At 38.1% G+C, this 16,214-nt stretch overlaps 1 protein-coding gene across 1 annotated transcript in view; it reads left to right on the top strand.

The window, feature by feature from the left end:
- Nucleotides 1-16,214, top strand: part of LAMA4 (laminin subunit alpha 4) — a 144,312-nt gene that overhangs the window by 107,809 nt on the left and 20,289 nt on the right. The window contains 11 exon segments of the mRNA XM_043592150.1: nt 266-442; nt 1,088-1,233; nt 1,878-1,899; nt 1,901-2,041; nt 3,324-3,457; nt 5,078-5,249; nt 9,924-10,055; nt 11,398-11,540; nt 13,297-13,435; nt 14,069-14,206; nt 15,834-15,967. Coding sequence (XP_043448085.1) covers nt 266-442; nt 1,088-1,233; nt 1,878-1,899; nt 1,901-2,041; nt 3,324-3,457; nt 5,078-5,249; nt 9,924-10,055; nt 11,398-11,540; nt 13,297-13,435; nt 14,069-14,206; nt 15,834-15,967 — 1,478 coding nt within the window.

Raw genomic sequence — 16,214 nt, 5'->3', positions numbered from 1 at the left:
GAAGTCGTATTTATTCTCGCCTTGGATCTGCTTTGTCACTTTCTTTGGCTCCCTTCCCTTCACCCCACTTTAAATTTAAACAACTATATTATAATCTGCCTCAACTCCTTTCTCCCACAAGGTGAGGACATAAGGGAACAAGGGCCAGGAGGGGAGTAGGGCTCAGAGAGCCCATAGGAGCTGAGGGGAGCCTGTTGGGAACCATGAGAGAGAGCTATGCCTATTTCTGCGGGGTATTTTTAACAGAATAATTGTGTAACTCCAGATCCAAGTCTCCATGATGTTCGATGGCCAGTCAGCAGTGGAGGTACACCCCAAAACCAGTATGGATGACTTAAAGACCTTCACGTCCCTGAGCCTGTACATGAAGCCTCCTCCCGTGAAGCAGCCAGAACTGGCGGGGGCTGCAGACCGGTTTATCCTGTACCTCGGAAGCAAACACGTAAGAGCATGACATCTTAAAAGAGAGAACACAGTTAAAAGGAAAGATAGGTGCTCTTCTCTTGCCTTCAAACCAAAACTACTATGCAAACAAATAGAATTCCCATTCTGGTGACTCACAAAGTAGAGATCACTCCAATGCCAAGACTCGAGTAGTGATTGAAAGACAAGGAATTCCTTCCCTCTGTGGGATATTTCAGGGGCTGCTTCATTACCAGCTCCACACTGCTAACTGAACGTAGCATTTCAAAGACTTTCCCAACACAGAGGCCTGCCGTGTTTGATGCTGCACCTGCTCGAAGATGAACAGCAATAGGTATTAGCAGGCTGCGTTTTGTCCCTGGGTTAACCAGACACAATTAGCACACTCCCGGAAGGCATCAAATGTCCACAGGCCTACAGTTGCCTGCTTGCCTGTCCAGGATGCCCTCGGACAAACACAGGGGGGCAGCAGACTCATGTAGCCACAGGAGGCTGGAAAGGAAGAGGCACCAGCCAACCTAGCAGCAACCTTGTAATAACTCAGGCCAGACGTGCCTTGTATACAGCCAAGCATTTGAACTGCTGACTGTCCTTTAAAGAAATGAAAACAAAATATGATATTCCTTCATACGAATTTTACTTACGTGACTTCTTGATGTTGCAGGCCAAAAAAGAATACATGGGTCTTGCAATCAAAAATGATAACCTGGTGTACATTTACAATTTGGGAACTAAGGATGTGGAGATTCCCCTGGACTCCAAACCCGTCAGTTCCTGGCCTGCTTACTTCAGCATTGTCAAGATTGAAAGGTAAAGTGAAGCCACAGCCCAGGACTTACATGCAAATTTCATTAAGAAATCTACCGAAAGTTGGGGCGCCTGGGTGGCACAGTCGGTTAAGCGTCCGACTTCAGCCAGGTCACGATCTTGCGGTCCGTGAGTTCGAGCCCCGCGTCAGGCTCTGGGCTGATGGCTCAGAGCCTGGAGCCTGCTTCCGATTCTGTGTCTCCCTCTCTCTCTGCCCCTCCCCCGTTCATGCTCTGTCTCTCTCTGTCCCAAAAATAAATAAACGTTGAAAAAAAAAATTAAAAAAAAAAAAAAGAAATCTACCGAACGTGCACGAACACAGTCTTCCTGTCGATGTTTAAATAGCACTTTCTTCCCTCTATTGTTGCTTCTCTTTTTTTACATTATTCCTTTATTCCCTCCTAAATACTTTAGTGGAAAACAAAAGATTAGGGAAAAAATAGTCATTGTTTCTAAATAGCAATCAATATTAGAAGTTTTTGTCTTTTTTTCCTCTTTCTATTGTTTGTTGACATTCTGTAAATGCATATGCATGTGACAAAATCAAATCACCAATTCTGCGATGAGGGAACATTAGCATTTTGATATTCAAAAAAACATATTTTCTACAAACGATCTGGCCAATAAAATGTGAAATTCTTTTACAGGGTAGGAAAACACGGAAAGGTGTTTTTTAACAGTCCCAAGTCTAAGTAGCACTGCAGAGGAAAAGTTTATTAAAAAGGGAGAATTCGCAGGAGATGACTCCTTGCTGGATCTGGACCCCGAGGACACCGTGTTTTATGTTGGTGGAGTGCCTCCAAACTTCAAGGTAAGCTATCCAGCTATATTTGGAGTTATTAACAATCTATAATGATTGTTTTTAAAAATTCGTAAAGTGGGGGTAGGCTGGAAATCTTGATACTTCTTTTTTTTTTTTTTGATGTTTCAAGTTTTTGCTTAAATTCTAGTTAACATATAGTGTAATATTAGTCTCAGGAGTAGAAGTCAGTGATTCATCCCTTACGTATAACACCCAGTGCTCCTCCCAGCAAGTGCCCTCCTTAATACCCATCATCCGTCTAGCCCACCCCCCCGACCTGGAAGTCTTGATATTTTAAGAAAGAACTTAGCTCAATGGGTGGTAAAATTCTGATCTAGAAATTTGTTATATAAATCTGGTCTCTACTACCCATATTTTCATAGCGTCAAATCCTTTCAAACTATAGATAGCTAACATTCATTTCATTCTGATAACAGACGTATATGATTAATATTACCCCCACCCACTACTACAGAGTGTGTGTACCTTGTGGATTTGTACCTAGCCTTCAGGTTCACAGATCACAGGTTCAACTCAGTTATCTCAACAAATAGAGACATGAAATAAAATGCTTGAGATGAGGGAAGGGATGGAACTAGGGGGGCAGGAGATATGAGATCTGGCGAAGGGAAGAAAAATCAAAGGCCCAGCCAGATAGGGAGTTGATGTAGGATTTCAATTCCAGGGCTACGACATACTGGTTATAGACACATTACCGAACATCTGCAAGAATTACTTTCCTTCTGTTTGTATCAGAACAGGAATATCTACCTCACAGAGCTGCTGTAAGAATTGATTTTGGTCATGAATTCACTGCTCAGTGTGTGACTGATACGTAGTATATACTCAGCAAATCCCATCCTCTCTGTTAAGATATGCACAGCTGAGGGGTGCCTGGGTGGCTCAGTCGGTTGAGCGTCCAATTTCAGCTTAGGTCGTGATCTCACGGTTCGTGGGTTCGAACCCCTTGTCAGGCTCTGTGCTGACAGCTCAGAGCCTGGAGCCTGCTTCAGATTCCGTGTCTCCCTCTCTCTATCCCTCCCCCGCTCACTCTCTGTCTCTCTCTCTCAAAAATGAATAAACATTAAAAAAATTAAAATGAAAAAAATAAAAAAGATATGCACAACTGAAAAATCACTGTTTATCTAAATTATTGGCACAGAGTAGACACGGGTACGGAAAGATATTTTATCAATGGGTTGTTCCCCTTGACCTCCTGTTTCATTACCTGTTCTGTATCGTCTGCGTGACATATGATCACAGGGTAGTTGATTTGCTTTGTCTTGCACAGCTCCCTGCAAGCTTAAACCTGCCTGGCTTCGTCGGCTGCCTGGAATTGGCCACTTTGAATAATGATGTGATCAGCTTGTACAACTTCAAGCGCATCTATAACATGGATCCCTCCAAGTCAGTGCCCTGTGCCAGGTAAGAAAGTGTTAAGTGTACTAAAGCCTTTGATGGCCACGTGAGGGCAGCAAGTGAGACAAACATGGAACAATATCCAGGTTCTCAATGTTTTCTTTGGGGAAACTAGTTTTGAAACTGCAGAATAGTCATGCCCGCAAAAATCATTTCAGTTCTTCCCTACCACCGAGGAGCATGCGCAATTATGAAAAGTCTTAAACAATTTGTTTGCAGCTTTGATTTAGGATTCCAGAGACTGGAGTTTCACCAGAAACTTCTGTTGTCTTAGCACATAGGGTGGAAAAGAAATCCATTGAAAACAATTCATGTAGGATAAAGATGTGATATATATTCATCTATAGATGTGTATATAATGGAATATGATCCAGCCATAAAAAAGAATGAGATCTTAACATTTGCCACAAAGTGGATGGAGCTAGAGTATATTAATTCTAAGCAAAATGAGGAGCACCTGGGTGGCTCAGTGGATTAAGCATCCAACTGGTGATTTAGCCTCAGGTCATGATCTCAGGGTTCATGAGACTGAGCCCTGCATCAGGCTCTGCACTGGTAGGCTCTCTTCCTCTCTCTGCCCCTCCCCAACTCACACACTCTCTTTCTCTCTCTCTCTCTCTCTCTCTCTCTCTCTCAAAATAAATGAACTTAAAAAAGAAAGAAAGAAAACAGGTGAGCATAGGGGAATGGAAAGAAAAATAAAATAAGCTAAAAACGGAAAGGGAGGCAAACCAGAAAACAGACTCTTAACTATAGAGAACAAATTGAGGGTTGCTGGAGGATAGTGGGTGGGGGGATGGGCTAAATGGGTGTTGGGCATTAAGGAGGGTACTTGTGATGAGCACTGGGTGTTACGTGTAAGTGATGAATCACTAAATTCTACTCCTGAAGCTCAAAATATAAAAAAAAATAAAATGATTCATTTAACTTACCTATAAATACTTCTCTATGTCTCCCATGCAAACGTCGGGACTTCATTTATTTTTTTCAAGTTTTTTACTTAAATTCCAGTTAGTTAACATACAGTGTAATATCAGTCTCAGGTGTAGAATTTAGTGATTCATCACTCACATACAACATCGAGCACTCATCACAGTAAGTGCCCTCCTTAATCCCTATCATGCCCCATTTAACCCATCCCCCTGCCCACCTCCCCTCCAGCAATGCTCAGTTTTTTCTCTATAGTTTTTTTTTTAATTTTTTTTAACGTTTATTTATTTTTGAGACAGAGAGAGACAGAGCATGAACGGGGGAGGATCAGAGAGAGAGGGAGACACAGAATCGGAAACAGGCTCCAGGCTCTGAGCAGTCAGCACAGAGCCCGACGCGGGGCTCGAGCTCACGGACCGCGAGATCATGACCTGAGCCGAAGTCGGCCGCTTAACCGACTGAGCCACCCAGGCGCCCCTGTTCTCTATAGTTAAGAGTCTCTTTTCTGGCTTGCTTCTCTCTTTCTCCCCTGCCCTCCTCCCCCCGCCCATGTTCATCTGTTTTATGTCTTAAATTCCACATTTTTAAATACTGTAAGGTCCATGGAAGATGTCATGACAATGGGTTCAAAGGGCCACACCTGAAAAGCGTAATACAAATGGTCGTATTCCTCTGATCCTTGCATTTTTATTTCAGAGATAAACTGGCCTTCACTCAGAGTCGGGCTGCCAGCTATTTCTTCGATGGCTCCAGTTATGCAGTGGTGAGGGATATCACAAGGAGAGGGAAGTTCGGTCAGGTGACTCGCTTTGACATAGAAGTTCGAACGCCAGCTGACAACGGCCTCGTGCTCCTGATGGTCAATGGGGTGAGAAAAATAAAAGTCTTTTATCTTCTCCTTTATTGCCTTTACTTTCTGCTCTGTATATTCCTAGGAACCTGCCCAGGTTGAGTGTGTCATGCCACCAAGCTGAAGGTTTAGTTTAGAAAGCAAAATTGGATTTCTTTTTCTTTAGGGAAGTGATGCCAGAAGTAAGTAAAAGCAGTCCTGAGATGCATTTCCGTGCACTACATTTTGGGTTGTATATTAAATATAGCCCCCTTTAATAAACTGGGGAATTTTGCAGAAAATCAGCACCAAGATCTAGGTGAATAGTGTGTCTGCAGAAGTTTAGCACTGACTTTACATTATATGCCTTAATCAATAAAAGTAAATAAATAACATTGCATGCTTACTATAAATATATAGTTTTTCTTTATTAACGATATACATGAAAGTATGTAATGATGTATGTTATTAATGATTATTATTAATAATAATCCATATTATTGTGGATATATATTCAAAATGAGGAATAAATACAATTTATATAAAGATAAAATAGTGAATGAAAATAAACACAATTTTAAAATAAAAATGAAATAAAATAAAATTGTGTTCTGTTTGTTAACGATACAAATATTATTGTTAATGGCAGTGTTAATAAAAACAATATAATTAGATATGCTTATGTATTTTTGAAAGTCTCATTAATTCTTTGAGATAGAGTGACTCAAAAGTCTTGTCCTAAGTCCAATTTATTTCAATACTAAGTTTAATTGGATGTCGAAACTGAACGAGATACCTCAAAAATAAAAATATGTGTATCATTGGCTATGCTTACTAAATCATGATACCATTTTTTCAATATCCTTCACTAATTGGCAAAAGCTGTCTTTGAATTTGGCTGGTACATTTCCATCTTTCCTGATGCCAATTCTTGCTAGCTAATCAGATCTTGCATCATTTTGTAAACTCAAACCAAAGAGTTTAAGACTATTAAAATCTTTAATTGAAAGATTTGTAAACAAGTTAGAAATTTCTTTCTAAAACTATTTTAATAGTGCAGATATGAGAGTTTTTATAGGTGGTACACATATTGTTTTCATCAACAAATTCACTTAACAGAAAACTTGGGGGGCACCTGGGCGGTTCAGTCAATTAAACGTCCAGTTCTTGATTTTGGCTCAGTCATGATCTCACAGTTTATGAGATCGAGCCCCTCATCAGGCTCCAAGCTGACAGCATGGAGCCTGCTTGATATTCTCTCTTGCTCTCTCTCTCTCTCTCTCTCTCTCTCTCTGCCCCTTCCTCACTCGCACTCTCTCACTCTCTCTCAAAATAAACAAATAAACTTAAAAAAATAGAAAAATTTCCAAATATGTTTTTTAAAAATCATCTCTCCAGAGTGCAACTTTCTTCAAAAATGTTACTTTCTCTTCAGAAATCTGTTGCATTCCTATACACTAACGGTGAAGCAGCAGAAAGAGAAATTAAGAAAACAATCTCATTTACAATTGAATCAAAAATAATAAAATATCTAGGAATAAACTTGACCAAAGAGGTGAACAACCTGTGCTCTAAAAACTGTAAAACATTTATGAAAGAAATTGAAGACAACACAATGAAATGGGAAGACATTCCATGCTCCTGGATAGGAAGAACAAATATTGTTAAACTGTCTATACTGCTCAAAGCAATCTACATATTTAATGTAATCCCTAGCAAAATACCGACAGCATTTTTCACAGAACTAGAACAATCCTAATATTTGTATGGAACCAGAAAATACCCTGAATAGCCAAAGCAATCTTGAAAAGGCGAAGCGAACCTGGAGGCATCACAATTCCAGACTTCAAGTTATATTACAAAGCTGCATTGATCAAGATAGTATCCCACGATTATATGGTCAATCAATCTCAACAAAGGAGAAATGAATATACAATGAGAATAAGACAGTCTCTCCAACAAATGATGTTGGGGAAACTGGACAGCTACATGCAAAAGAATGAAACTGGACCACTTTCTTTCACCATACACAAAAATAAACTCAAATTGGATTAATGACCTAAATGTGAGACCTGAAACCATAAAAATTCGAGAAGATAGCAAAAGTGGTAATGTCTCTGACATCCTCCATAGCAACATTTTTCTAGATGTGTTTTGTTTCCTGAGGCAAGGGAAATAAAAGCAAAAATAAACATTGGGACTACATTAACATAAAAAAGCTTCTGCACAACAAAGGAAAAAATCAATAAAACTAAAAGGCAACCTATGGCATGGGAGAAGATATTTGCAAATGACAGATCTTATAAAGGGTTAGTATCCAAAATATGTAAAGAACTGATACAACTCAACACCTGAAAAACAAGTAATCTAATTAAAAAACAGGCAGAAGACACGAATAGACATTTCTCCAAAGATGACATCCAGATGGCCAAAAAACACATGAAAAGATGCTCAATGTCACTCATCATCAGGGAAGTGCAAACCAAAACTACAGTGAGAAAAAAAAAACTACAAAATATCACCTCCCACCCATCAGAATGACTAAAATTAAAAACACAAGAAACATGGGGCACCTGGGTGGCGCAGTCGGTTAAGCGTCCGACTTCAGCCAGGTCACGATCTCGCGGCCCGTGAGTTTGAGCCCCACGTCAGGCTCTGGGCTGATGGCTCGGAGCCTGGAGCCTGTTTCCGATTCTGTGTCTCCCTCTCTCTCTGCCCCTGCCCCGTTCATGCTCTGTCTCTCTCTGTCCCAAAAATAAATAAATGTTGAAAAACACAAGAAACAATAAGTGTTGGCAAAGATGTGGAGAAAAAGGAATCCTATTGGTGGGAATGCAAGCTGGTGCAACCACTGTGGAAAACAGTATGGAGGTTCCTCAAAAAAATTAAAAATAGAACTACCCTATGATCCAGTAATCACACTACTGGGTATTTACCCAAAAAATACAAAAACATGAATTCAAAGAGATATATGCACCCCTATGTTTATGGTAGCATTATTTACAATAGCCAGATTATGGAAGTGGTCCAAGTGTCCATCGAGAGGTGCATGGATAAAGATGTGGTTTATATATACAATGGAATAAAATTCAACCTTAAAAAAGAATGAAGGCTTGTCATTTGCAGCGACATGGATGGAGCTAGAGAGTATAATGCTAAGCAAAATAAGTTAGAGAAAGACAGATACCATACGATCTCATTCTTATGTGGAATTTAAGAAATAAAACAAATGAGCAAAGGAAAAGAGAGAGAGAGAGACAGAGAGAGAGAGAAACCAGGAAACAGACTCTTAACTATAAAGAACAGAGAGGAGGTGGGTGGCAGGATGGGTGATGAGGATCAAGGAGAGCACTTGTTGTGATGAGCACCAAGTGATGTATAGAATTGTTGAATCACTATATTGTATACCTGAAACAATATAATACCCGTTTGTTAACTACCCTGGAATTAAAATAAAAACTTCATAAATAACAAACATTTCCAAAAGCCACATTCTCATGCATTGTTATAATATTCCTCCCTTGAAATTACAGATAAAGTATTTTTTAAGTAACTAGTAAATTTCATACCACTGAAAGACATTTGTCATCAGAAATGAAGGTCAACACATTTAGAATAATTCATTTTATAAAGAAAATGATTTGCAAGAAGTAATCTGCAAACATCTGTGTCTCAAAAATATTTTCACATCACTGCATCCCCATAAAAAACCATTGTGGTTATTCTATTATTTAAGTCTTCTCACATGTAAATCCATGTACCAAGGCACACATAACCTGCAATAAACTGCAATAGGCTAAAAGCAAAGAAATGGGTGAGGGGCCACCGCCAGCCTTCAAGTGTAAATCTCTACTCTCAAAGCCTCACATACCCTGTGAAGTCCATGAAAATCTGTCCAAAGGACAAAATGAAGGTCCAGATCGATCCATGTATTAAATACTAAAAGTTAATTTTTTCCCTCTATTTTAGAGTTTAAAATGAGCATAAACGGAATTTGAAATATTTTCTTTCTTTCCCCCAATGGATTGTTTTCCACATCCCAGAAGTATACAAACCCCACTCAGGAGATCACTTTCTGACAAATAGACACTTTACCATAATACCTTAATTTTCAAATCCATTCAATTCTTCTGTATATAAGCTTCCAAAACAAGAAAGGCTGACCAGTAAATTATATGAGTGATACAGAATTATTTTTAGGGCCCAAGTGAGTAATAATTTCATATTTGTTTACATAAATCCAATGTTTCCAAATAATACAGAAATTTCCTTCTTTTTCTTATATCTGTATTTGCTGACAATTTTTTAAGATTTTTTTACAGCAAACCTTGGGATTATTTTTCAGTATTACCAATTTTTCTCTTAAAATGCAATGCAATTACATTTGCTGGCCTGTTACAATTGCTGAAAGTTTCCAAGATTTTTAAAAAGTCAATCAGGTAAACTTAAATTTGCATTAATCTGTAAAGCGAGTAAGAAACAGGATATGGTTGTTTCAAATTATGTATAATATTAACTCTTTAGCATATTAACATGAGACATTACTGCTGATATGGATGGAGTTGTGATTTTAATTTCATGGTACGAATGTCATTAGACTTCCTTAGTTTTCAGTTTCAATAATAAATAGTAGTGTTACTTCTCAAATTCAGCTAAATCTACACTTTTATAACAGCAGATGCCCACATCTTATTAACTTCTTTCTCTCCACAGAGTATGTTCTTCAGCTTGGAAATGCGCAACGGTTACCTACATGTGTTCTATGACTTTGGATTTAGCAACGGCCCTGTGCATCTTGAGGACACGTTGAAGAAAGCTCAAATTAATGATGCCAAATACCATGAGGTACAATCATTGCAATCTGTGTTGTTTATTTTGTTTTGTTTTGTTTGTACTTAGACCTATTGATCTAATCAGAGGATCAAATGACATAGGTGGGAAAGTAATTAAACCGAGCACCTTCACATCTAAAGTTGTTTCGTCGAAGGGCCCCAACCACACAACTCCAGGATGACATTTGCTTTAAAAGAGTGAATGTTTTTGTCATATTGATGTTTCTAATAAGAGTCACTGAAAGATTCATTTTAATTGCTTCATTGACCGAAAGGCTCTTCTTAACGTTCAGAGTCTTGATTACAATGGCACCCCCATAGAATTCTTATACCTTTGTCGAAAATGCCAGAGTGTGGAGGCAAAGGCCACTTTTAAATTTATCCTTTGAGCACTACTAAATGTAAAAAGAGTACATAGTAAGCAAATAGAGAATTTCCTTGTAAACCATTTATCCAGAACTTAGAAAACACTAACACGGATTTCCTTATAAACAGAGCCCACAAGGAATACTTACTCCTTAATCTTGAAACAGTTATACAGTATACTGATAATATACTTCATCTATTTTCATTAGCAACTACTCTGAATCTACAATTGAGTAAAATGTATAAAGACATATCTTTTAAGTTGAACCAAAATGCAGAGAGTAGGAGGTGGTATTTCTCTTTTCAGTTCAAAGTCCATGGCTTTCATGAGGATGGTTTACGATAGAGGAATATTTAAACTATTTCTCTGGCTAGCATTTTTGCAGATTCATTAAATCTTTTCACGATGTCACACACACAAAAAAAGGTACCCGGTAACATACACTTTAGGGTCCAAAAGGTAGCTGTTAATAGTTTTTTCCTGAATCCCCTCAAAGGGGCAAAAGACAACACCTGGTCTCGTGACAGAAGTATTTTTTGATCTAGCTTCTTCTTCATATGGAAACCTTTCTCCAGAAAATGTGAATTTCTGGTTATTTAAGTAAGACTTCCATATCTGTAAGAAAGAAAAATCTATTCCCCATTTTGTGAACAAACAAGCATGGGAACATGGAGTCCCAGCTGTTATAATCAGAATAATTAAAACATAGTAGTCTTCAAAAAGCTGATTATTTTTTAATGTTTATTTATTTGTTTGCTTAGAGAGAGCACACACATGAGCAGGGGGAGGGATGGAGAGAGGAGAGAGAGAGAATCCTAAGCAGGCCCCATGCCATCAGTGTGGAGCCCCAGCACAATCCCATGAACCATGAGATCATGACCTGACCGAAACCAAGAGGCAGACACTTGACCTACTGAGCCACCCAGGCACCCCCAAAAAGTTCATTATTAAATAATGATCAGGACCTACTATATATTATTCCTCCTAGATCTCAATCATTTACCACAATGATAAGAAAATGATTTTGGTGGTTGACAGACGACATGTCAAGAGCATGGACAATGAAAAGATGAAAATACCTTTTACAGACATATACATTGGAGGGGCTCCCCCAGAAATTTTACAATCCAGGTAAGGTGGGGTTTTTTTGTTAAGTAGTTATTGTTTCTAACAATGTACTGGGCTGAGTATTCAACATCCAGAAGAGGTCTAGTAAAACTTTTAAAGCCCTCCCACTTGCTACTTCGACACACATGCACAGGCACATGCACACACATTCATGCACCCTCATGACCTTCTTAAATTAACATCTTCTAGATGTGATCTACAGGTTTCTTTAATTACTGTATTACTCTTACAACATAGTCTAAAGCAATATGTCTCATCTGCAGGAAGAAAGGCAGAGCATCTGTCCCTTTACTTTTGTTTCAGTCTTAAACCTCTTTGAACTCTCAAATAGCATCTGAGGATATGGAAATTTTTAAGCTTATCCAAGAGGTTATGAATCATGTATCATTACAATTTTATTCTCATGTATTTAAAAATTTAACTATCTCTTATTACAACCGAGTCATAGCATCAGTCGCCCTTGAGACTGAGAGGCAACTTTAGAATATTCCAGTCCAATCATTCTCAATGCTGGTTCTCATTAGAATAACCTGGAGAACTTTTATGAACACTCTAGCTTGTGACCACTCTCCAGAAATTCTAATTGGTGTGGAATAAGGCCCCAACCTCAAGCTTCCTTTACAAATTAGATACCCTCTTAGCCCCTTCAGCCATGCCACATGGGACTTTTAACCACTGTGGTTGCCATTATATATCCACTAATCTGTTAGTTAGTATGGTCCTCTATTTGTGATCTTGATGGAGCAAAATGTGTTAGGGCTATTACTCCTTAGTTTGGCCAGTGTTCATCTAAAATACATTGAAGCCATTATAATTTGGTTAAAACTAGCTTCATAGTCATTCAATATTTAATAATATGTTAGGTATTGGGATTACAGTGTTGATCAAAATGCCATCCCTGATCTCAATGATAAAGGATTTCTTACTAGCCTATTAATCCAAAGCCTAACATTCACTAAGACATTTCTCTAGCCTTAGCTGGTTGCATTGCAAAATAGCCAAGAAGATGAGTTCATGACCCAAGTGGATTAATGGAAGACTGAATACCTGGGTTCAAATCCTAACTTACCTCTTGTGACATTAAAAAACAAAAACAAAAACAAAACTTGATGTTTCTTAGTTTCATTTAATAGGTTAAACCATGTGAAGTTGCCAAGAGTTGACCATTTTTTACCTAAAATATGTCCATTTTTTACAGTTCAACCTATTAATCATCTACAAAAGGGAAATAATAGCATTTCCTTCTATCTCAATGAATTTTTATAAATATGGAATGAGCTAATGTAAGTTAAAGGATCTTGAAAATTATAAAAAGGTAAACAAATTGGCTTGATGAAGAATAAAGCCATTCTATAAACAAAGATTAGATATTACTACGTGCTTATGGAAGAAGCCATGAGAATATGAACAATTAGAAAGCTATTAAAGGGGCGCCTGGGTGGCGCAGTCGGTTAAGCGTCCGACTTCAGCCAGGTCACGATCTCGCGGTCCGTGAGTTCGAGCCCCGCGTCGGGCTCTGGGCTGATGGCTCGGAGCCTGGAGCCTGTTTCCGATTCTGTGTCTCCCTCTCTCTATGCCCCTCCCCCGTTCATGCTCTGTCTCTCTCTGTCCCAAAAATAAATAAATGTTAAAAAAAAAAAAAAGAAAGAAAGCTATTAAAGTGAGTATAAATAAAATCAAATTTCATATCCCACATGTGCAGGGTAACATTACCATCATCATCATCATCATATCAGTGAAGACTAATTTTCTTTTTCAGGACCCTCAAAGCACACCTTCCCCTAGATATCAACTTCAGAGGATGCATGAAGGGTTTCCAGTTCCAAAAGAAAGATTTCAATTTATTAGAGCAGACGGAAACCCTGGGAGTTGGTTATGGATGTCCAGAAGACTCTCTCGTAAGTACCAAGCAAAAGCTTTTTATTAAATAGACACACACACACACACACACACACACATCTTTTTTAATAATAAAAAATAAACAGACACAAAACTTATCATTCTCAAAAGCTGAAAAAGCTCTTTTCAGCTTCTCTGTGATTGTAGATACATCTTGGGCTCCTTTCTGCCACCAGCAAAAAGAAGAATCATTAAGCTAGAAAGGCTTGTGGGAATTCCTCTATGACTTGTCCATTTGCTTCAGTTTTCAATGGGCTTCCAAAGCCCAGAGAGGCTGTGTAGGCATCTTTTCTCACTCAGGGTGGAGGATGTGCAGAAGCTGAAACCCCATCACACAGAAGGATGGTTAACATGTCTAAATTCCAGTATAATCCAGAAGTTAAAACATAAAATATTAATACTTCTCTGTTCTTGGATTGACTACAGAACACTTGAGCTCACCTTCTAAAGGTATTTCAAAAATAAAATAGGCAGAGGTTTAGTGACCCCAAGACCCAACTTATTTATCTCTGAAAAGGTCATCACCAACATATACACTAATGGACATGGACTTTGGTGTGTGGGAAATTGACATTTTAAGCACTTGATAATTATCTCAAACCCTATATTCACTTTTTTTTTTGGCCACACAGATATCCCGCAGGGCATATTTCAGTGGACAGAGTTTCATTGCTTCCATTCAGAAAATATCTTTCTTCGATGGCTTTGAAGGAGGTTTCAATTTCCGAACGTTACAGCCAAATGGGTTACTATTTTATTATGCCTCAGGGGTACGTATTTGTTTTTCCCTACAGGAACTTCCTTCTGATACTTGTTTTGTCTGTTAACAGTACTATTTATGCACGTTAAAAGTGAATTGCAATTCAAATTAATTTTGACTGACATGAACATGCATAGAGTGCTGCATTTCAGACACTTTATAATTATATACAGTGCATATCAGAAGTTCTGAACCTAGGATTTATAGAGCCACCCCTCAGGAGCTTATGGAGAAAGTTCAGTGCGTCTATCGACCTAGGTCAGAAAAACTTAAGATTTTTTTAAAATTTTATTTTCTCAAACTAAAATTTAGCATTTTCTTCAATTACAAATGTTGGCAACAAACCACAGTAGTATTTGCAGAACCTGTTACTTTATCATTAATAGAAACAACAGGTATTTTTCATTTCACATTATAGTTCTCACAGATATCTCAAAATGTCATTTTTGGCCATTGCTACTTTTAAATTACGGTGGTTATTAGATCTGCTGATAGATTTTATAATTTAATGCTTTAATAAAGAAGTGCATGTATTACTATATCACAGATTTATTGTTTTAATATTTTGAAACTGTATCTCAATGTAATTGGTTTCCTTTGTATTCCTAGATGTTTTGTTTGATGCATTTTAAAATGTTATTTTTGAAGGGGCCTGTGTGTATCACCAAGCTGTCAAAAGAGTCCATAGCACAAAAAAAAAATGTTAAAAAAAAAAAAACCCTTTGGGTATATATATAATTATGCATGTGATTTAATTTATAAAATTAAATTCTTAGACTGGCTATAGAACACTTGAGCTCACATTCTCAAGTTATTATTTCAAAAATAAGATAAGCAGAGGTTTAGTGGCCTCACGACCCAAGTGATTTATCTCTGAAAAGGTCATCACCAACATATACACTGATGGAGCAGGTCACAATATAATTTATAAAAGCAGCTTTTACTTTTCATACTTATTTTTTTATATTGAATTGAATTTAAATCCCAAAGCACTTTGTAGGACCTCCCCCACACAACCTGCTTCACATTACCATGGCTAGTTAAATAACACTTTCTGTCCACAAAAGTAGTTATGTTGAAGGCTGTCCCTTCAACTGTAGAGGCCAATGCCCACATAAGGGAAGAGAAGCAAGATTATCAATTTGCCAATATTTTAAACAACCAATAAGCCCATTCAGAAAAAGAAATGGTAACTTCTGCTCTTTTTTCTCTTCTGCCTCTATAGAGGAGAAGTTAAACATTTAAAAAGCCAAACTGGCAAATTACCCCTTGCCTGGTCGTCTAGCTACATCCCCAGGGAGACTCAAGTATTGCTTTTCCCAGAGGGAGACTGAAGACAGAATAGCAATGTCTGAGTTAGGGAGTTAACGAACACTGGGACAACTCTCAGCATGACAAAACACCAGAAATCTTCCATTCAGGATACAGGAGGCTCCTTTCTCCATTGAAATGCGCCTGATTTTATAGACGACACCAGTATAAGCAACAGAGTGTTCTGTTGTTTTCATAGAAATTATTTGACAAACTTCCCACTCGTCGTGTGTTCCTTTAAGCAATACCACGAAGTAGAAGTTGAAAACGTGTCCATCTTCTGGATCTCCGGCCTCCCTACTTAAAAACCTGTGCTTGAATTTCAGTCAGATGTGTTCTCCATTTCGTTGGACAACGGCACTGTGGTCATGGATGTAAAGGGGATCAAGGTGCAGTCGGCAGATAAGCAGTACCATGACGGGCTGTCCCACTTCGTCATTACCTCTGTCTCACCCACAAGGTACAGCCCCTCACTTTATACTCTTCCCACCAGACGGTTTTATTTATTTTATTTGCATGATTCTCTTGAATGACCACTATGAATAATAACCTATTTTATTGCTTTTCTAGAAGAAAAATGGTAGAAGGAACAACATAATGTTCTTTTAAAAGGAAGTTGCTGTTAATTTTCAAGAGATGCCACATAAACCAGTATATAATTACTTCACAAGAATATAAGGGTTTTTTTCCACTGAAACCACAGGCTA

The sequence above is a fragment of the Prionailurus bengalensis genome, chromosome B2 (assembly GCF_016509475.1).
Source record: "Prionailurus bengalensis isolate Pbe53 chromosome B2, Fcat_Pben_1.1_paternal_pri, whole genome shotgun sequence".
NCBI classification, from domain to species: Eukaryota; Metazoa; Chordata; class Mammalia; order Carnivora; family Felidae; genus Prionailurus; species Prionailurus bengalensis.
Note: the sequence above shows the minus strand (reverse complement) of the source record. Positions and strands in the feature narration are given on the sequence as shown.